Source organism: Periplaneta americana, chromosome 6 (genome assembly GCF_040183065.1).
Source record: "Periplaneta americana isolate PAMFEO1 chromosome 6, P.americana_PAMFEO1_priV1, whole genome shotgun sequence".
Classification (NCBI taxonomy): domain Eukaryota; kingdom Metazoa; phylum Arthropoda; class Insecta; order Blattodea; family Blattidae; genus Periplaneta; species Periplaneta americana.
The window spans coordinates 79,567,981-79,590,681 of NC_091122.1; the positions used below are offsets into that span (position 1 = coordinate 79,567,981).

The 22,701-nt window shown below is 33.2% G+C and overlaps 1 protein-coding gene across 3 annotated transcripts in view; it reads left to right on the forward strand.

The window, feature by feature from the left end:
- The window catches only part of stol (voltage-dependent calcium channel subunit stolid), a 1,833,618-nt gene that overhangs the window by 1,610,970 nt on the left and 199,947 nt on the right, over positions 1-22,701 (forward strand). For 2 of the 3 annotated variants that reach the window (XM_069828334.1, XM_069828335.1), the window contains one exon: positions 1,980-2,012. The exons of the other annotated variant lie outside the window; for it this stretch is intronic. In XM_069828334.1, coding sequence (XP_069684435.1) covers positions 1,980-2,012 — 33 coding nt within the window. The remainder of the gene's footprint in view (positions 1-1,979; positions 2,013-22,701) is intronic. 3 annotated transcript variants of the gene reach the window in all.

Sequence of the window (22,701 nt, forward strand, 5' to 3'; positions counted from 1 at the left end):
TATTCTGCAATGTTGTTCATTTTAAAGGAATAAAAATTTTCATTTGTAACATATACAAATAACTGAAGTACAGTAATTTCTATAGCTTGGTTTATTCGTCATTTCACGTACAATTTATAGTTTATAGTTTTTCGTGCATATAGGCCTATATGAGTAACAACTCAACAAATTAAAAGTTAGAAAAGTAAACGGATAATATTAATTAAATTAATATGTGTTCAAATGTAACTTACTACATTTTGTAGAGTCATTACAAAATTGGCTTAAATTGAAAAATACAATAACATTTGCAGTACACTAACTACAGTAATTAATATATTGCCGGTACATGGTGAATTCAGGAGCCAGGGCTCTTTTGAATGCATAAGACGACTATTTTTGACATTACAACACATTTTGTTAAAGTCGCTTAGGATTACATTGAAATTCTTAACCTTGCGTAAAATAACATTAACACACTAATTGTTATTACTATAACGGGAAAAATTAATATATTATAACTAATTTTAATAAAATTTGATGTGGTTTGTTGTTCAGAAATCTTAATTAAACTACAAACGATGCTCATCCTTAACAAGGCTAAAGAAGGCTTTCATAGTGGGATAATAAAATGTGTTTATGTCTACAAATTAAGGAATTTTTTTTAATAACATCAAGGCTACCAGTATATTACTGTTCTAAATTTTAAACTAAAATTTTTCAAGAACTTCTTACATAGGTTCCCATTTCATTAAGTAATATTATTATATTGATCCAATCACAATATGTTTTGTAGACAAAACTGTTTGTTTTTCTTAACCTGAGAGAGCAATTAAATGTTTAGATGCAAATTTACGACCCTCTTGTGCCATGCCTTGTAAACATCATTCTCCCTCAAGATGAAAACAATAAAGAAATAAATAAAAAGATTCAAAGTTAGTATGTTATGACAAAAGTAAGGCCTTGCATATCATTATAGTTCACCAACATTATAAGCTGACAATCATTCTAACTCTAAATTACTTCTTTTTGTCAGTAGTTAATTACTTACCATTAAATGTGAAGATGAGTATCACAAATACTTAGCATCAATACAAAGATATGATATTATATTTAATTTCTTTGTGTCAGCCCAATCACTGTTGTTAACTCATAATGTAGGTTTGATTATTAGACTATTATTATTTTGAAAGCTTATTTTGTGATTAGACAGTTTCATTAGTCTTAATAAAATATACCTACAAATGTTACATTGTGTATACTTCTGCATCACAATATATACTAAATATAAGAATGCAATTTACACAACACATCAATATTTTTGGTAACATGTTGCATAATGGTAAATTACTTGAAAATGTTGTACATGGACTACATTGTGATATCATTAATTCTAACGCACAATGTGACATTCAGTAGATACAGTACATATTAAATAAATCTCGGTATTTCACAGAATTTTACAGGACAAATTATGAAAATACGTTTGCAATACATTACATTATTTCTATAAGTAATACCGATAGCCCGCCGCCACGGTCGGCGGTCCAATGTCTAGAGCGCTGGACTCATAATCCTGTGTAGCTCAGACTAGCCTCCTCTGGCGTAACGTGGGCAACGACTCCGTCCGTAAATTTGTCTATGTAACTGACTGCATATGGGTGAATGATGAACAGTCAATACCTATCAATAATAAAAGAAATAGCGGTAGTCCTTTGCATTTTTCTTTTAAATTACTTTCCTATTAATTTATATCATCTAGGTATTTTTAAAGATTTATATATTGTGTTTGCTTGCAACTTGTATTACACATTTCTTGTACTTAAAGAATAACACTGAATTTATTTTATTCTTTACACATTCCATGATGATTGTCAGCAGCTGCGTGCAAGGCCTTGCTATTCAGCTGGAGACCACTGTATTGACAATATTCTGTATGTCTGTGTCTTGTGCTGCACCACTAACTGTGTCATTACGTCCTGTTTTCACCCAACCAATAGCCCATTAGCCATGCTGATGGCACTATTGCACAGGTAATGTATAGCGAAGGTCCTTAGTTAGCATGTAAATAAACATAAGCAGTCGCACTTGCATTTAGCAACTATTGTCTGAAAGAATGAGTATTCGAACATTTATTCTATTTTAGCTTAGGTAAATCAAACATTATAAATATAAAATTAAAAATTATTGGCCATAAAATATGCCAATAATTTACCGGGAAAAACTAATTATTTTAATTCCTCATTTTCTCCATTCAAATCTGATTGTAAAAAATCAAACTATTCAGACATTTCCTCATTTGTATCAGAATACAAACATTATTTCAAAAACTAAAACAAGGTGACTCAGATATCTCGAACTTGTTACCGGAGAGAAAAATTATATAGGACTTCAAGTATGTATCCATTATATAGGTGACCATTTGACAGATTCTAAATAAGACAATAGCTGTCTTTAACATTAAATATGAAATTCCACTTACTGGAAAGCAATTCGCCAATTAAAATTAGCTAGGAATAACATTGTGAACTTAGCAGTTACCTCGACGTACCATAAAATGAATATTAGTTCTATTGCTAAGCATTGCGTATTGTAAAAATTGTTTGATTAATTATTGTGCATTACTGATTAAGTACGAAGATTATAAATATGCCAGCTACGAGTATATTACAGCATTATTTGAGATTTGTTGATAACATGTTAAATAAGAGTATGCAGATTTTTAGTGAGTTTTGAAAGAGTTTACAAGCTTGTTTCCCGAAAGCCTGAATTTGTTCAATTAAAATGTTTGTTTTCAGTTTCAAACTAACTTCTTCAGCTCCTTTTACTTTGGCAAGTTAGTTGGTTTCCAATTCAGTGTTTTTCTCTCTGGTTTCGTTTCTCAAAACTGCAGGACTTACCCGTCGGATAAGCTGGTTTTATTTCATGATTAACCTATTCATTTTAAGTAATTTAATGGTTTTGGAATTATTTCATTTTCAATTGAGCACCGCGTGACTGTAATCATTCTTATGCATTCATAGATTTCTGCAATTCAAACATTTGCTTGACTAAGAGCTCAGGTACTTAGATCAATATCATGTTATTTTTTTTTTCGTAAGATGAATGTCTTTTTGCACTTATGTTACCATTTTTTGTCCCGTACTTATGTTTGAAGAAATCTGCTTGTGTTTTGGGAAATCTTCAAACACGAATGGTATCCTGATAGAAAGCAGACATTTTCTGTTTTGCTAGAGCTAAAATCAGTTCTTCGAAATGTCTATTGTAGACACGTGATACAGTGTTTGGCGCTCAAAGAGTACCTGACTTGTCCGCTTGGTGAAAATTGAGAATATATATTATAAACAGCACTTCACCTTAAGTTTCTTTCTCTAAGTGGATCATTTAACGACGATGTACAAACTACTAGTTTACTTAATGTCGGTGAAATTGACATTAGGAAGATGGTATATGGCGAGATGAGACCGACGATTCGTCATTAATTGTCTAACATTCGCCTTACAGTTCGAAGAAACCTCAGAAAAAACCCAATCACGTTATCCGTCCAAGCGAGAATCGAACCCACGCAAGAGCACAACTCCGGAACAACAGTCAACCAAGCTACCGTCTGAGCTACAGCGGAGGCTCTTCCTTAGTTTATATTGTGGAGAATGATGAAACAACGAAATATATTCTTTACTGTACTTTGATTTGAAAAATGACACACAGCCATGAACCATTTCTAATCACACAAACATTATCAGAGTGGCTTCATAATTTAATGTAATTTAATTTAATTTAATTTAATTTAATTTAATTTAATTTAATATGTAATTTAAAATACATTTTACACACTAAAACACTAGGTCTATAGCATGTATAATTATTACAGAAGAACCAGGATTATACTTTTTTCATAACTGGAAGAAAAAATCGAACTGTTATATTTTTCGTGCATTAAAATATGTTAAGTTTCTTTCATTCATTCCCAAAATGTTTGCTTTATGTATTCAAGTATTTATATTTAACATACAGTAATATTTTAATATCAACAATGACAACAATTTGTTTTAATATATTTTACTTACAGAAGTTAGGAGATGGCATCCATTATTCATGTATACTGTACGAAGCATTTAATAAGCAAGAGTAAGTCCTTTAAATGACATAAAATGTCAATGTCATTCAGATGTTTGCTACGATTCTGCAGTATGAAACACTGCTCCTAGTGGAGGAATTATCATTAGCGGAATTCAGTTGAGAGCTGTATTTTATGTCCCATATGCCAGCTTATATTATGTAAGCAGTGGCTATGAGACGCTCCTTGCTACCATTCTCATTCACTGCCATATTTCTTCGGAATATGTATGATAAGACTTTCTTCTGTTAAATTTTAACGTACCTTGTTAACATGTTTCGATCTATTTTGGGTCATCTTCGGAACTGGTCGTTGTTGGTCTTGGCGCCTCTTGTTTCCTGTGAGGGTGCGTTCTTAGTGTAGAATCAAAGAGTGTATGTGTTTTGAAATTGAGTTGTGTGTTGAGAATATCGTTGGGGTGTGTTTTCGTGTGTCTGTATATTTCATATTGTTCTAGTGTGTTGAGTTTCTGGCTTTTTGGTTGGATGTGCAGTATTTCCATATCTGTGTTGATATCTCTGTAGGTATGGTTGGCATTTGTGATGTGTTCTGCATATGTGGAGATGTTTTGTAATTTTGTTAATGGCTGTGATGTGTTCCACATATGCAGAACACATCACAAATGCCAACCACACCTACAGAGACATCAACAGATATTGCACATCCAACCAAAAAGCCAGAAACTCAACACACTAGAACAATATGAAATATACAGACACACGAAAACACACCCCAACGATATTCTCAACACACAACTCAATTTCAAAACACATACACTCTTTGACTCTACACTAAGAACGCACCCTCACAGGAAACAAGAGGCGCCAAGACCAACAACGACCAGTTCCGAAGATGACCTAAAATAGATCGAAACATGTTAACAAGGTACGTTAAAATTTAACACAAGAAAGTCTTATCATACATATTCCGAAGTGATACAATGTTAAAAGTTGCATAATCAAGATGTATAACCATATTTCTATTGCTCTGTCGTGTCATCAGTGCTAAATAGTGACTTTAAAAGGATCATTAAATTAAAAAATGAGCTACGTACTCTATACAAACCAGTGTTTCTGCAGTATATGCTTTCTGATTTTAAATAGAAAATGTGTGGAAAATAAAATATAAAACGAAACAAAAAATGTGGAATACTATAAGTTCACCATTTTATACAACATGAGTTAAATGAATGCGAAACTAGTTTTTAAGCCAATGAGCAGGTTGTTTGAAAATCACTAGTAATATACATTGTTTTCCAGAATATTTGGTTCCGTAGAAAAATTCCTGGATATTTGATCATGATCATAATGCCCGGTTATATATTTGGTCCTGTCTAATTAATCCTTTGCAAGGTGTCCATAACATTTGAAGCTCTTCGAGAATGGATCAAATAATAATGTCTTATATATTTACCATTCTATCAATTAATTCAGAGTATTCATCTTCCTGAATTTCTCAGAGAGTCTCATCATACTTTGCAAATTTTGTTCCCACTGTACTCTGCATTTAACTTACCTGTTCTCTTTTTTCCATATATACTTTATATATGACATAGACTGTACAGTACAAATTTGTAAATCATCTTTCGTTGGATTTTAGCGTGACATATCAATATGTAAACGAGCTGACATGTAAATAATTCTGTATTTCTTTCAATGTGTGTAATTAAAATGATTTTATTTACAAACAAAGCTTTATGCTAATACTGACGTACCTTAGTTTTCATCTTCATTTGTGTTGGTAACGTGAAGATGGATGACTCTCCTCGTTTCTGGTGTCCTGTTTCATATAATATTGCTCTACATAATTGGAATTCCGAACTCAATCTTCAATGATAATTTGTATATCAACTACAATTGCACAAATGTTTTTCATTAATGTGTTCTGGAACCAATTTTCGAATATTTCCCCGTTCATTTCATCGTGAGAGTCTGCTTTACAAGAACTGATGTTCTTTGATGGCAAAGACAAAGGATACCCAATCTTCATCACCACCATAATTCATTTTCCAGGTTACACAGAGGCTTTGAGAGTGCAGGAGTAAGATCCATAGTCCCAATTCCTTTTTATCACATCGTATGTGTTGAGCCGTGTTCATCCAGAAATATGCGTGTGTATCCATCGTCTCTCAGTGTATCAAGTCTACTCAAATAGCGGTACATACAGTACAAGCCATTATTGTTGCTAAGTGAACGATGTACAGTACGTCACTTAACTAATGTGAGGAATCTAAAATGATATTCTTTCAAAAGCAGATTTAGTTGCTTTTCTTCATAGGGAAACTGGCATTTACCGCAGTTTGTTCAAAAGCTCTTGCACTATGGGTAATGTTTTCTTTAAAAGATCTATAAAACTCTTTACGGACAAAATTTCAGATGAAAGTTTTTTTTTTTTAATTGTCACCTTTTATTCGAATGCTTTTTTTGGAATTATCGGTCATTATTTATAATTTTACTCTTTGCCTACAAATTTTGACTGTCTTCAGGAACGAAACCTCTCCCCTTGTTGTTTTCTTTAAATGAGTATACATTTTATAAATTATATACAGACACTGTTTATTACGAGTTCTCATACAGTCTACTAGCACTAGCACTTTCATTATGAGATTTACTGTTGTCTCCAATTTGCTCTTGATTTTGTTAGCAAGAAGCTCAGAATCGCTAAAAACCGTTTGAAGTTTATATGTTGTCTTCTATATTGTCCCTTAACTTGTTCTTGAAAATTATTAGGGACATCGGCGTAGCTCAGCGGCAGAGGCGTTTGCCTGCTGTTCCGGAATTGCACTTGGGCGTGGGTTCGATTCCTACTCGGGCTGATTACTTAGTTGGATTTTTCCGAGGTATCTCAACCGTAAGGTGAATATCAGGTAATCTAAGGCGAATATTCGGCCCCATCTCGCCATATACCTTCTCGCTATCAGCAATTTCATCGACGCCAAATAAATTAGTAGTTGATAGAGCGTTGTTAAATAACCAACTAAGACGACAGACAAAAACTATAAATAATGCAAAATCGCCTTCCTGGCAGGTATAGGTTTTGGAGACATCGGATTAAAGTCGAAGCTCGTCGCCTGTCGTCGACGACAGCAACCTCACAATATAACAGACTTTATGTGTAACGCTTACAACCATTTAGATCTACCGGTACCAGTAAAGAGATCAAGTGGTATACCGAATTCGCCAATGTGGTGAGCCTATCTCGTAGTAGTTCCGAACTTACAAAGAGTTCTTTCATTAACTCCTTCCTTCCTGTTGTGCGTGTAATAGGCTATATCAGAGCAGAGAGAAATCCTTCCACAATCATTAAGTAAAAGTTGTCAGGAGGATATTCTTGCTAATAGCATTTTTTTAATGAAATTAATGAAATAACTAAATTATGGAAAAACATCTTATCTATTTTCTCAAACGATTAACTTTAACATGCTGGCTTTTTATACTCCCATGTGATAGTATTAACATACCTATACATAGAATGTTCCAAAAATGATGGTCAAAGTTTAGTAATGGGAAGTAAAAACGAAGAGAAGCAAAACCGTTCCTGTAAACGTGTGTTCGCAAATTAACCGTTTACGAGCTAATGTCATTTCGTGCTCGTTGGGACCCACTAAATACTAAGTACTAATTCGAACAAAACCAGTGACAATTTTATTAATTTATCAAACACGAGACAATGAAAATCTTAATTTTGTCTTCAATATCACGGAAATGTGATTGAACATACACAAAAGAAACATTTTTCTTTGAACAGCAGTGAAGTTTGTAGATAAACATGGTATAGTATGGATATGTTAACTGAAGAATTTTGCAGCATATGTTCCAAATGCTGACCATGCACTTTAATGCATCCGTGTAGTCTTCTTCGCAAAGACCCGCGAATGCGCTCCAGCAATGCTGGGCCATTCTTCACTTTCAGGAAGGTATCTGCAATTCAATACTGCAATTTTTCAGGTGTTGTGATGTCTGTTGTGTAAACTAGGCTCTTTCCATAACACCATACATAAAAATTCAAAAGACTTAAATTCTCTGATCTAGGTACAACTCCTCCTCTACCCATCCACCGTTCACCATATCGTCCGTTTAGATATCGTCTCACACTTAGAAGAAATGGGATGGGGAGAGTGCGACATGCGTACGAAGCATTAACGTTGCCGCTTTACCGTATACAGGCGCTCGGATCACTGGCGGCCCCAACCAGCAAAAAATGGCATTATCTCGTAAACAGTTAATTTGTGGACCCATGTTTACTGGAACTTTTTTGCTTCTCTTCGTTTTTATTTCTCATCCCTAAATTTTTTATCATCACTTTCTAAACACATACATACATACATACATACATACATACATACATACATACATACATACATACATACATACATACATACATACATACATACATACATACATACATACATACATACATACATACATACATACATACATACATACATACATACATACAAACGCTTATTTATTTATGATTACACTATAAAAGTATGCCAAAATTTAATGTAAGTATTGTTGACAAATTTCTCATAATGGGTTTATAATATTATCGGTACTGTGCCATTTCTATAGGTTATAAAAAAGCATTAGGGCCTATAGTGATTGATTCTACTTAAAATGATTGCGATAGTGATATTTATGTTTTTTTACCTTACTGGTACGCTATTGGGACATATGTTCTGTATATGCCAAATCAATTTCGAACATTTTAAACAAATTTTAATAAAATTTTCTGCTGCAGAACACTATTCTTTAAACCGAAAATGATACAGAAATATAAAAAATTGAAGAGTCAATACATATCGGTAATCTTTGGATCCTGTTATGATATCACCTCACTAATTACCTACATGTTTGAGTTCGAGATATTTATAATTATTACAGCTACATAGTTCATTTACCGTTTAAAATAAATATTTTGTTTTAAATTGCAACTATTTTATAATTTTACAATCGTATAAAGATTCAACTGATGAAACTATCTTTGTAAAAGTATTATCATGATTTTTATGTAGGTTACATGTCCGATACTCATTCTGACAGACTTCACACAGCAGCACCTTATCTTATAAATACAATACAGAAACCACATCACCTTGGAGATTTTGTATTAAGTAAAAATGTTTATTATTGTGCTTAATAAAAGGCAGATATAAAATCGTAATATTTTCACCATACATGTATGAAATGTTTATTTTACTACTAAAGTTACATAAATAGCTATCAGGAACAAGTGGTAAGTAAAACTAAGGGAATATAGTGATGCTGAAGTAACAAACCAGTATTTAATTGAACATATTGCGCTTCAGTTCTTGTATGTGTTTCAACATATCTTCCACAGCGTTTTAATATTTTATTTCAGCAACTTTTAGGATATAGTGACTTTAATCTATCTTATAATTACGTATGAAGTTATGTGTTGAATGAAACATAGATTAGGAGTAGAAATATAATGAGGCTTCTCACAGAGAATGTCAATAATGAATTCTTTTTCATTCTACCATCATAATTCTAGCGGAAAACATAATTTTGAGTGAAGTGGTGATTATTTATACACTCAAAGAGGTGGTGCTGTTAGTGTTGCCAGCGGTACATATACAGTAGATACAATAAAAGGAAATAGGATGACAAGTGTATAGGCTTGATATTATCTAATTAGGCCTATGTATGCAAGAATAATGAAGTGCATAACAAGAAAGATTTGTGTTCTGTATTGTTTATGTCTTTGCCAAATACGCCAGCTCCAAATATTTGTATTTGACTTAGAATACAGCCTCACGTTAAGCTGTTTTGAAAGGATTTTTCTTTTTCAAATCCTACGAAAGCGCCTTGGTAAAACCACTGTGACTTATTTCCTTGTAATGCAGGAGTGGGACCTTAAAGGATATAAACGGTTGTACAAACCGGCTTTATCGTTCGGAATCGGAAGCTATCAGTTGCATAAATATATATATATATATATATATATATATATATATATATATATATACCGTTCATTTTTGCTTAGGCATTTGGGATGTATTTAATGGTTTCATAAGCGAAATCAGGGGTGGCTATAATGTTCAACGATATCATTACGTGAATGTTACGAATTTTGATCTTCGTATGATAATTGTATATTGAACATGTGCTGTGAATATTTATGTTAATGTTATTATTTATTTTCTGTCTCCTTTTCAACGTGTATTCCAGTCTTGAATAATGTTTTATCGAGTAATTTGCTCTTCTCATAGTTCCTGTAACATCGTTTTCTTCAATTCTTCAAATTAATTTATTAGTTTTTATTATTCGAAATCATCAACATATCTTTAAAGAACAGATAGCTCAGAATTTTAACAAAATGTATTAATTTATTTTTATTTATTTAGAATATGTCACGCCTAGTGACACTATCATGAGAACGTCAAAACCTGGGTAGACAAAAAAGTTGGATTCAGACTGTGATGGATCATATGGTGAAAGACATACGAGATCGATAACAACCAACATGGAGTTGAACGATATCGATGTAGTTTGTTCGCTGAAACATCTTATATTAGTTCTTCTCCCTCTATCTTTCATTTTTGCTCTTAAGAGCTTCAGATATTCAAACCGTGAATGGTTACCGACTATAGAATTCGAACTTTTATGGCTACTGCTGTGGAATATTCTGGTTCATATGATGTTGCAACGGATTGCGTATTTTCTTTTTAAAGTAGTTGTTCCTAGTATATTAATAGAAACACCTAGAATCGTAGCTCGAAATTAAAGAGTATGAAACAAAGAATCTAGTATTGAACCCTCCAGGCAGTCGAAACATTCATACGAACACATCACTCTAGCTTAGAGCCATGAATTATCCTATAGAGATCAGCGTATTATATATGTTTGTTTCTGTACTCAGGCGCATCGTATGATTTAATTAATGTATCAAACAGTCCACCGAACCTATTTCTATTTATTATGTTAGCTGTTCTCAATCGTTACTTAAACTAAAATAAAAGCTCTGCAAGTTAGAGAATTTCAAAGACGAAAAGTGTTGTGTGTCACCCCCGTATTGTGTGATCAGTGATGTCTAAAACAATTATAAACGGCTTGAGACAGACACTCTGTGTGTGTGCGTGCGTGCGTGTGTGCGCGTGTGCGTTTGTGTGTGTGTATATATATATATATATATATATATATATCGTTAAATAATGCTTATATTACCTTTAATCAATACGGCACTTTTATCTCAAAATAAGTTATGATCTACAGTACATGCAACACAAATTATTTTTAAGGAAAAATTAATTGAATACTTTCATCCTGTTTCCTTTACATTATCTTCCTCATAATTATATTTATTTCATAGTTCTCGTCTGTTGTCTTGTTCAGGGCAAAATAGGCTAATTCATTATTTTCTCCACAGACTACAGTTATGAAAATGGACTGTTGTCGTACACATTTTGTATTTCTAATAATTTTGTTTGCATTCTAGTTTTAAGTTACGGGAAAACTCGTGTTTCACAATGTAAAGATTACAGTATTTCCATTCCCAGGTTTTGAAGGCATCTTTTTCACTTTCAGTATAAGATGGGTCCTGTAATCCAGTCTCTTTCTTTGTTCTGTGTAAATTCACTAATTGTAAGATATTTTTATTGATATATTTGTAATTGCTTGGAGTGTTTCAGTTCCATAAAAATAAACAATCACTAAAAACTAGAAGTTAGAAAGGAAGAACTTAAATTTCAGCTTGTTCATCAATCATTACATTAATTCTGTTGATAGATCTATAGGAACTTCTATAGTTATACACTTTCGTCGTTTAAATGTACATGCTTAACTTTAATTTTTCAAATAGTTAATGGAACAATAAGTGGGGTTATATTATTCTTTAGCAATAACAACGGTCGATACCAATGAATGAATATTAGTGTAGAAATTTTATGACGACATTCTCAGTTAGAGATGGTAAATGTTCCCTCTTTCCTGTTTTCTTCTATAACTTATATTTCCCTATTTCGTTCTTACTTCAAATTATCATTTCACTTTGTCGTTATACGTAGACTGTTGCAAAAATTGATTTGGAGTTTTTTGCTGATGTGTACGTTTTTACTAACCTGATGCCGATAAAGTGAATTTAGCATGCTTTATGTATGTATACATACAGCGATTTCCTCTCAAGGCAGGATAGATTTTACTCCATAATGATTTACTTTAACATAACCGTGAGTTTACTGTATTTGGCACATATTAGTGGTAGCGTCTCGTGTTGCACTGTCTTAACACTCCGCAGGTCTATATTTCTGTAAATATTGTAAGTTAAAAGTCAGGCCAGGACAGGGTAGGTTAGATGAGGGGTAAAGCTAGGCGACAGAAGATAGAGAACTGTGACAAGGTTAGAGTGAGTTAAATGGGGGATAGCTAAGCGACATGAGTCCGAAAAATTTGAGGGAGTATGTAATTGACAGGAGACCGGGACTGTGATGAGGTTAAAATGAGTAAGACGAGAGGATTTTAACTTGACACTGCTAAAGTAAACGAATACTATTATTCTTACTTGGTATCTATGACTCAGTTCAATTCAACTGTTAATATTTTATAAAATAAAAAATATTACTTTATTTAAAAACAAAATGGTTGTTTGTTAGAAAATGATCTCCAAGTTATTATTCTTTATAATTGTATAAAAACAAAATGGTTGTTTGTTAGAAAATGATCTCCAAGTTATTATTCTTTATAATTGTATTCTATGGCGGGAATATATAAATGTTTATCAATATTAATATATAGAACATGTTTGTGTGTTTGTATGAAGTAATCTTAGACGCTACTTCATCGATTTGGATATTTCTTTCACCATTGGAAAGTGTAGTTTCTCTACTAGATGGACATAATGCTATATGCCATTACGGTACGGCCAGACGAGCTACATTTGTCGCGACAGGGAGCAGTAAATATAGCTTGTTAGGCGCATTCCAAGGTCGTGTCGCAACTCAAATACACCCGGGTCCATTTCTTCTGCGACAAATACTGCTGCTGGGTGGCCAGACGTGGAGACAAAAAATTACTGCCGCTGAGTGGCTACACGTCGCTACAAATGTAGCCGCGACGTGAGTTTGGTGCATCAGTATGTTTGTCATTTCGTTTACATATTGTAGAAAGGTAATCATTTCTTGTAAACTGAAAGTATTTGACTTCTCTACTTTTGGTTTTCTTCGCATAATTGTTGCAACCCAACATGGCCTGGCATTTTGTAGTCTTTAATCACACGTGGGAAAACCTGTATAAACTTTTTATATACATTTCATAATTTTACACTAATAATAATAATAATAATTATTATTATTATTATTATTATTATTATTACTATTATTATTATTATTATTATTATTATTACTAGCTGAAAGAACCCGGCGTTGCCGGGGTTGTCCTTTTTGCTTCCTTTTTAATTACACTTGTTAGATTTTTCGGAAATCTCAGAAACTCAACTATAGACAACCAAAACGAATTGTCTTTACTAAGATTTCCTAGGCGTTATATAGATCGAGGGCTGCGTTTTTGTTTTCCTGAACTTCAAGGCAATGCTGGAGGTGTGCTGCGGACAAGAAAGATTGGACGAGAGCTGTAGGAGAGGCAAGGGTCCTTTATGGACTCTAGCGCCAGACGAATAGAGAATGAAAATCAGAGAATAGAAAAATCAAACTATAAATAAAATAAAACCAACCGAAAATATATACAGGCTACTTACTTACTTACTTACTTATTTACTTACATACCTATTTACTTACTGGCTTTTAAGGAACCCGGAGGTTCATTTCCGCCCTCAACATAAGCCCGCCATTGGTCCCTGTCCTCAGCAAGATTAATCCATTCTCTATCTTCATATCCCACCTCCCTCAAATCCATTTTAATATTATCTACGTCTCGGCCTCCCTAAAGGTCTCTTCCCTCCGACCACCCAATTAACACTCTATATGCATTTCTGGATTCGCCCATACGTGCTACATGTCCTGCCCATCTCAAACGTCTGGATTTTATGTTCCTAATTATGTCAGGTGAAGAATACAATGCGTGCAGTTCTGTGTTGTGTAACTTTCTCCATTCTCCTATAACTTCATCCCTTTTAGCCCCAAATATTTTCCTCAGCACCTTATTCTAAAACACCCTTAACCTATGTTCCTCTCTCAAAATCAGAGTCGAAGTTTCACAACCATAAAGAACAACCGGTAATATAACTGTTTTATAAATTCTGTCTTTCAGATTTTTTAACAGCAGACTGGATGATAAAAGCTTCTCAACCGAATAATAACAGGCATTTCCCATATTTATTCTGTGTTTAATTTCCTCCCGAGTATCTATATTTGTTACTGTTGCTCCCAGGTATTTGAATTTTTCCACCTCTTCAAAGGATAAATTTCCAAATTTTATATTTCCATTTCGTACAATATTCTCGTCACGAGACATAATCATATACTTTGTCTTTTCGGGATTTACTTCCAAACCTATCTCTTTACTTGCTTCAAGTAAAATTCCCGTGTTTTCCCTAATCGTTTATGGATTTTCTCCTAACATATTCACGTCATCCGCATAGACAAGCAGCTGATCTAATCCATTCAATTCCAAACCCTCTCTGTTATCCTGGACTTTCCTAATGGCCTATTCTACAGCAAAGTTAAAAAGTAAAGGTGATAGTGCATCTCCTTGCTTTAGCCCACACTCAATTTTAAACGCAACTGACAGAAAGTGACCTATACGAACTCTGCTGTACGTTTCACTGAGACATTTTAATTAATCAAACTAGTTCCTTGGTAATACCAAATTCAATAAGGATATCATATAAAACTTCTCTCTTAACCAAGTCATATGCCTTTTTGAAATCTATGAATATCTGATGCACTGTAGCCTTATACCCCCATTTTTTCTCCATTATCTGTCGAATACAAAATATCTTATCAATTGTTGATCTATTACACCTAAAACCACTCTGATGATCTTCTCAAAAGAATATTGGGCAAAATTTTGTACGACGTCAACACAAGTGATATTCCTCGAAAGTTAGTACAGTTAGTCTATTCCCCCTTCTTAAAGATAGGTACGGTTATGGACTCCTTCCATTGTTCTGGTACAATTTTCTTTTTCCAAATAGCAAGTACAAGCTTATAAAGTTCGTTACATAATGCGCTTCCATCCTCTTTTATTAATTCTGCTGGAATTTGATCGATACCTGGACACTTGTACTTTTTCAGATTTTCTATCGCAATTTCGACTTCAGAAAGTGTGGGTTCGGGTATAAATGCCTCAGCAGTTTGTATTTCAATTTCATCCCGATCATTTCTATTTGGCCTATGTACGTATATTTAGTAGTTGCCCAAAATAATGTTTCCATCTGTTCAGGATTGAATGAGCGTCTACAAGCAAGTCACCATTCTCATCCTTGATCACGTTTACCCTTGTCTGATATCCATTCTTGAATTGCTTTATGCTCTTATATAAATCTCTAATGTTTTTATTTTTACTATTTGTTTCTACCTCATTTAGTTTTTCCTTCAAGTAACCTCTCTTTTTATTCCTAGGCGTACGATTTGCTTCCTGTCTTTTATTGAAATAATTATCTCTATTCGCCTCAACTGGATCATGTAAGAATTTCAATTTTGCCTGTTTTCTTCTTTCTACTAACATGCAACAATCTTCATCAAACCACGGTTTCTTTTTCTTAGTTTCATAATAACCTATGCTCTGTTCAGCTGAAATTTTGATATTATATCGGATATTTTCCCACATGCTATTAACATCTAACTCTTCCTCAACTTCGTCGAAACTTGCTAATACGGCAAACCTATTTGAAATTTCGACCTGATAATGTTGCTTAGTTTCCTCGTCCTTTAATTTCGGAATATTGAATCTTCTAATATTAACTTGTTGCTCTACTCGATTGGCTACTGATAGTTTTTTTCTTAGTTCTCCAATTACCAAATAATGGTCAGAATTACAGTCTGCGATATCACACCATGTACCCCTAAGTACTAAATACGATAACCTATCACTGATAAATTCGACCTTTTTTACTGCTGATTTTATTCTTTTATGAATAAAGAGTCCTGTTCCTTATTGGTGATTATCGTTTCCTTCCCCATAATACAATAAATAATCTCCTATTTGTGTAATGCCGTTCCCATCTAACCTAATCTCCTGTCCTCCCACAAAGTCTATTCCATATCTAGCTTGTTCTTTTGCTACTAATGTTACCCCTCCTGTTTTATATAGACTTGTAACATTCCAAGTACCAAATCTCAAAACCTTATTTCTTTGCTGTGGTCGTGCCAGAGAATGAGTCCCTTTCCGAGGCTTATTTGAAGGGTTCGTAACAAGCTTATATATACAGGCTACAGGCACACAAACTTTAAATGAGTTAGCATTGCTTTAATTTTCTGTACATTGAGCTATGCTGTGCTGACATACATTTCACGTAACTTCATGTCTATATATGCTTTCACTTAAAATTTCAGAGACAGCTGATGATGAACAGAGAATTCCCTTGTTCCCGCCTTAACGTTGGTATGTCATCGTGAGTCAAAATTTATCTCTGTATCAGTCGTACCAAAGAATCAATGTATACGTAAATAATTTAGTTTATATTGGAAGATTTTTTTACCTCTTGGTCTCCGTACGCCCGCTTATATAATACCCAGTTTTTCTTTTTTAATTATGACTTGAGAAATTGTATCTCACAAATTCAGAACATATTATTAATTATATTATTATTTTATACACAGAATACAGATACAATGTAAACTCGCAATAAGTCATTTTTTAACATAAACACTAATATTCTGACAGAGTATGCCGGTATTTTAGAAGTTAAGAGACTGTTAATTCCGCAACGCTTAACATACTACATTGGCAACGCGATTATACTGATAGAATTTCGCAGTGATAAATATTCGGACATGAATAACAATATGTATATTTTAGAATTAATACAGTGTTATTAACTGTAGTAACTTTCGAGGAATATTACTTTTGTTGACGTCGTACAAAATTTTGTCGAATATCCTTTTGAGAAGATTAACTCCATATGTAGATGAAATTATTGGGGACCATCAGTGTGGTTTTAGGCGTAATAGATCGAATATTGATCAGATTTTTTGTATTCGACAGATATTGGAGAAAAAAATGGGAGTATAAGGGTACAGTGCATCAGTTATTCATAGATTTCAAAAAAGCGTATGACTCGGTTAAGAGAGAAGTTTTATATAATATTCCTATTGAATTTGGTACTCCCAAGAAACTAGTTCGATTAATTAAAATGTGTCTTAGTGAAACTTACAGCAGAGTCCGTATAGGCCAGTTTCTATCTGACGCTTTTCCAATTCACTGCGGGCTAAAGCAGGGAGATGCAATATCACCTTTACTTTTTAACTTCGCTCTAGAATATGCCATTAGGAAAGATCAGGATAACACAGAGGGTTTGGAAATGAACGGGTTACATCAGCTTCTTGTCTATGCAGATGACGTGAATATGTTAGGAGAAAATCCACAAACAATTAGGGAAAACGCGGAAATTCTTGTTGAAGCAAGTAGAGCGATAGGGTTGGAAGTAAATCCCGAAAAGACTAATGGCCGGTTTGTCCAAGTAATGTTTAATTTGGCTTAACAAATGTTAAATTAACAGCTGGTTTATTTTTAACGTTTTGTTAAGATTTTTTTCATTTTTCCAACATAATTTTGTTTAAAATAACCAACACTTAACTTTAACTGTCGTTAATACTATTCTAACTACTCAACAGCAGTTGGTAATGATTTTGCATATATAAGACAACTTCTTATTGGCTGATATTATTATTTAAATTCTGTACTGTAGAGTATGTCATGAAACATGTGTAAAATCGTAACCTGTTACAGTAGCCAAGATTCATACAGTACAGAGAGTTGATAAATGAAAGTTGCATTGACTACTATTGAATAATAATAATTATTATAAGTATGGTTATATTTTATAATGCTAAATATGAATTTCTGTTTAGAAAAACTCAGCATTATTACCACCAGGTGACAATAATTACACGAATGTGTGTGTAGTCAACTGTACACAAAACCCCGAGGAGAATTCCGTATCATATACAATTCTCTAATTCAGGTCCATGTATAAATTATATGTAATTTAGTCCTAAAGAAGCAATTGCTGTTGAAACATTTTATTATTTACTCACTGCGTATTTTGAAGCACTATTGACATCGGCTATAGTTGAAGAGCCAGTAACATAGAATCTAGAGTTAATAATAGCTGGTGAATTGGAACAAGTGGCCTATTTCTGTTTGTAGGATATTCATATCTGACTTCAATTTCTTGCCACGTTGAGACCGCACATTTCCTCAATATTAAATGGATAATAGCTCAGCATCGAAATAAGCGTCAGTATGATAATCAGTTGACTTATAAAGATCATCTTCCCTATATTAATATTCCAAAATACCTTTTAAATTATATATTACCAGTCTTATGGCCGGTTTCAGAAAGCTGCATTAAGGTTTTAATGATTCATTAATTTATTTACTGATTCATTAAATCAATTTTATATCTCACCAAGCATCTTTAGCCTAACGAACCAGTAAAACGATCATTAAATTTAGTAATAGAAATTTCCGTCTTTAAATTTTTAATTATTCATTAGTTGCAATATAAAATGCGGAACGTTTCGACGCAGAATTGTTATATTCAATGGAGATAATGTTAACCATTTAAAAACCGATCATTTTGAAAATTTGAATGACACAAAAATTCACAAAAGATACCGCGTCACGAAGATCGTGGTACCGGTACTCAAAATTTTAGAAGAAACTGATCATAGGTTAGAATATCATAAAAACGGCTGAGACAAAGCTGAAACTAGTCAACTAAGTAGCATACAACTGAGTTTTATTTTAAGACATGAAAGTGATTATTATAACTACATACCGGTACCTAAGAAATATTAGTAAATTAATACATAATATGCATTCAAACATAACAAAATTTAATTGGTATATTAACTTTCATTTATTAGAATTATATTATAGCTAGCGGTAAGATAGCACTGGCTTTAAAACAGAAGCGAATGAGCTGGATTCTTGGAATTTATAATCGTTTTCTTTCCGATGGAAATTTAATTTTCCAGCAGGATAATCACCCCGCGCACACCGCCATAAACGTTCAAAGACGGTTCCCGGAAAAGCATGAAAAAGAGGAGGATTGACAAATATCGAGACATCCCACCTCAAAATCCAGATCAGTTCTGGGATCAAGTTCTGGCTACCTGGAAAGATTTCGCTAAGGACCAGAAATATTTCCGCGATCTGGTGGATTCAATGCCCCGAAAATGCCAGGCAGTGATAGACGCCGGTGGCATGTGGATGAAGTATTAGATCCGCATGTGTATTTATTTTATTTTTCTTTAATTTGTTTGTTTATCTTTGTTTTATTTCGGGAAGAAAATTGATCTCCCAAGAGTTTTTTAAATTCTCGTAGTGGAGCCAGAGTTGAAAAATAATTCGTTCCAGTACACAAAATTAAATAAATGAAGAAAGGTAACATGTATAAAAATTAGTTACGTTAATAAAAAAAAACTTATCGCCGAGAATCGAACACGGGCCCCTGGGATAGCAATCCAACTTCTCTACAGACTACTCCATGGAAGAGTCATGACGCAACTAGCGCGACGAGGCACATATAGCTGCTCAGCTTGAAGACTACGGAGACAGCGCACATATAAACGTACTCGTGTAAATATTTTAATGTTCATTACTAGTTAATTTTTCATTTGGACTGATTTACTGAAGCTTGGTGAAACCGGCCCTTACTCTAAACATTCCTCAAAGAGAAACATAACATGTTATTTTCACAACTTTTGTCTGAACAGCTGTGCTGCTATCCGCCATGTTTAACTGTTTGTTAAATGAGTTAACGGCCTGAAATCCTACATTTAAAGTTAACAAACGGTTAAGAATCTGTTAAGCCAAACTGGTGTTGAACAAATGGAAAAACTGTATTTATCAAATTGTTGAAGGTTTAACAGTCGTTAAGTGTTCTAACAATACTTGGACAAACCGGCCCAGAGTATATGATTATGTCTCGTGACCAGAATATTGTACGAAATGGAACTATAAAAATTGGAGATTTATCCTTCGAAGAGGTGGAAAAATTCAAATATCTTGGAGCAACAGTAACAAATCTAAATGACACTCGGGAGGAAATTAAACGCAGAATAAATATGGGAAATGCCTGTTATTATTCGGTTGAGAAGCTTTTGTCATCTAGTCTTCTGTCAAAAAGTCTGAAAGTTAGAATTTATAAAACAGTTATATTACCGGTTGTTCTGTATGGTAGTGAAACTTGGACTCTCACTTTGAGAGAGGAACAGAGATTAAGGGTGTTTGAGAATAAGGTTCTTAGGAAAATATTTGGGGCTAAGAGGGATGAAGTTACAGGAGAATGGAGAAAGTTACACAACGCAGAGCTGCACGCATTGTATTCTTCACCTGACATAATTAGGAACATAAAATCCAGACGTTTGAGATGGGCAGGACATGTAGCACGTATGGGCGAATCCAGAAATGCATATAGAGTGTTAGTTGGGAGGCCGGAGGGAAAGAGACCTTTGGGGAGGCCGAGACGTAGATGGGAAGATAATATTAAAATTGATTTGAGGGAGGTAGGATATGATGGTAGAGACTGGACTAATCTTGCTCAGGATAGGGACCAATGGAGGGTTTATGTGAGGGCGGCAATGAACCTCCGGGTTCCTTAAAAGCCAGTAAGTAAGTAATACAGTGTTATTTTCAGTGGGCTTACGTACATTCACATACTACATTAGCAACATGACAAAAGTATCATTGAAGTGCTTTTTGATATGTGTAAAATATTTTTATTTCACTCCTTTGTATGAAATATAGTTGAGAATGTGAAAAACACGCATTTTAAGTTAATGTCTGAAACTTTGAGCGACTGTCCTTGAGCTCCATTTTAATAAATAGCCATTACAAATGCTATTCGTACTGAAATTGCAGTTGCTCAAAATCGAAAGGCATTTCAGTGGTATCATAGGAACACATGGGATAAAAACATCTTCTCCTTTCGTTTTGACAGTTAATATTGTCACTTCTGTTACATTTTTCATGAGCTTTTTCTCACCAATTCTCGTTCCATTGCATAATTTTGATGGGTCAATATTTCGCAATAGTACTATTAGTGATTCAATATTAAGTATTCAATTATGTGATAGCAATCTTTGTAGTTTCGAAGAATTCAGTTGGATAAACACAGTCTACTCACAATGTATAACTGCATAGAGAAATTCATAATATGGTTCTGGTCTGTGAAAATATAGCCTAGTTATTGCATTAATTTGTCTTCTAGATTTTAGCATTCATGATGTAACAACAATGTAATTTAGTTTCGTGTTATAATTTCCATGGCCTCGTGAAAGTCGATGTTGAATACAACAGACAATAATAGAGAACAATTGACTACAGAAGATTGCATTTTAGTATTACACATGAATATTTAATAGTATTTATTTTTATTTTTTATTTTTTAATTAATTTGGCGTCCATTTTAACAATTTTAATATAGCCTATGTTTTTCGCTGGTTATGAAGGTTAAATGTGCAAACTTTGGCACATAATATCAGTGAAAGCGTGTAGATTTGTATGGAGAACATACATACATACCCACATACCCACATTCGCTTTTATATATTAAGATTATTATTATTATTGTTATTATTATTATTATTATTATTATTATTATTATTATTATTATTATTATTATTATTATTATAGCAATAATCAGCGATAAAGCCATTAATAAAGTGATACTCGTGTGTCTCTTTATTCAACAAAAAAATTTCAGGTTATTTAAATATGCTTTAAAGTTATTCTATAAAACATCCGCAGTAGACTACCCGCACGTAATAATAATCCTTTATTGGGGAAAATGAATTGTAGAAACAAGAACTAATAATAATAATAATAATAATAATAATACTAATAATAATAATTATTATTTATTTATTTATTTATTTATTTATTTAGAATATTAACGTGCAAAAACAACAGCACAAGGCCAATTACAGTTTTGCACGATACAAAACAGAACAAAACAACAAATGATGATGAGAATGAATGATAGAAATTGGCAATGAGATGAAATACAAACAATATAATGGTCTACATCAATCATTGATCTAATAATAATTATAAAATTATAAAATTAGTACAATGAGAATTGAAATAATGGAATGGTCTACAATCAATAGACCAAATGCAAGTAATATATGGACAAATAATTATTAAAATTAGATCAGTGAGTTAAAACTCAAAGATATACTACACATTAAACGGATCCAAGTTGAACCCATGCAGATTAGCATATTTAATGCATCTGCAGACCGGAGAGAGAGATTTAGGATTCTTATTATAAAACAATTTATGAAATCTTAAACCATTAGCAGGAATACGAAGACTGATATTGCTTATGAAAGATTCACAATCAATATCACCCTTAATGACTTTGCAAAAAAATAAATAATCAAGATCCTGACGTCTAGTGAACAAACTACCGCAATTGAAATAATTGCATTTAATCTCATAGTTATAATCGGA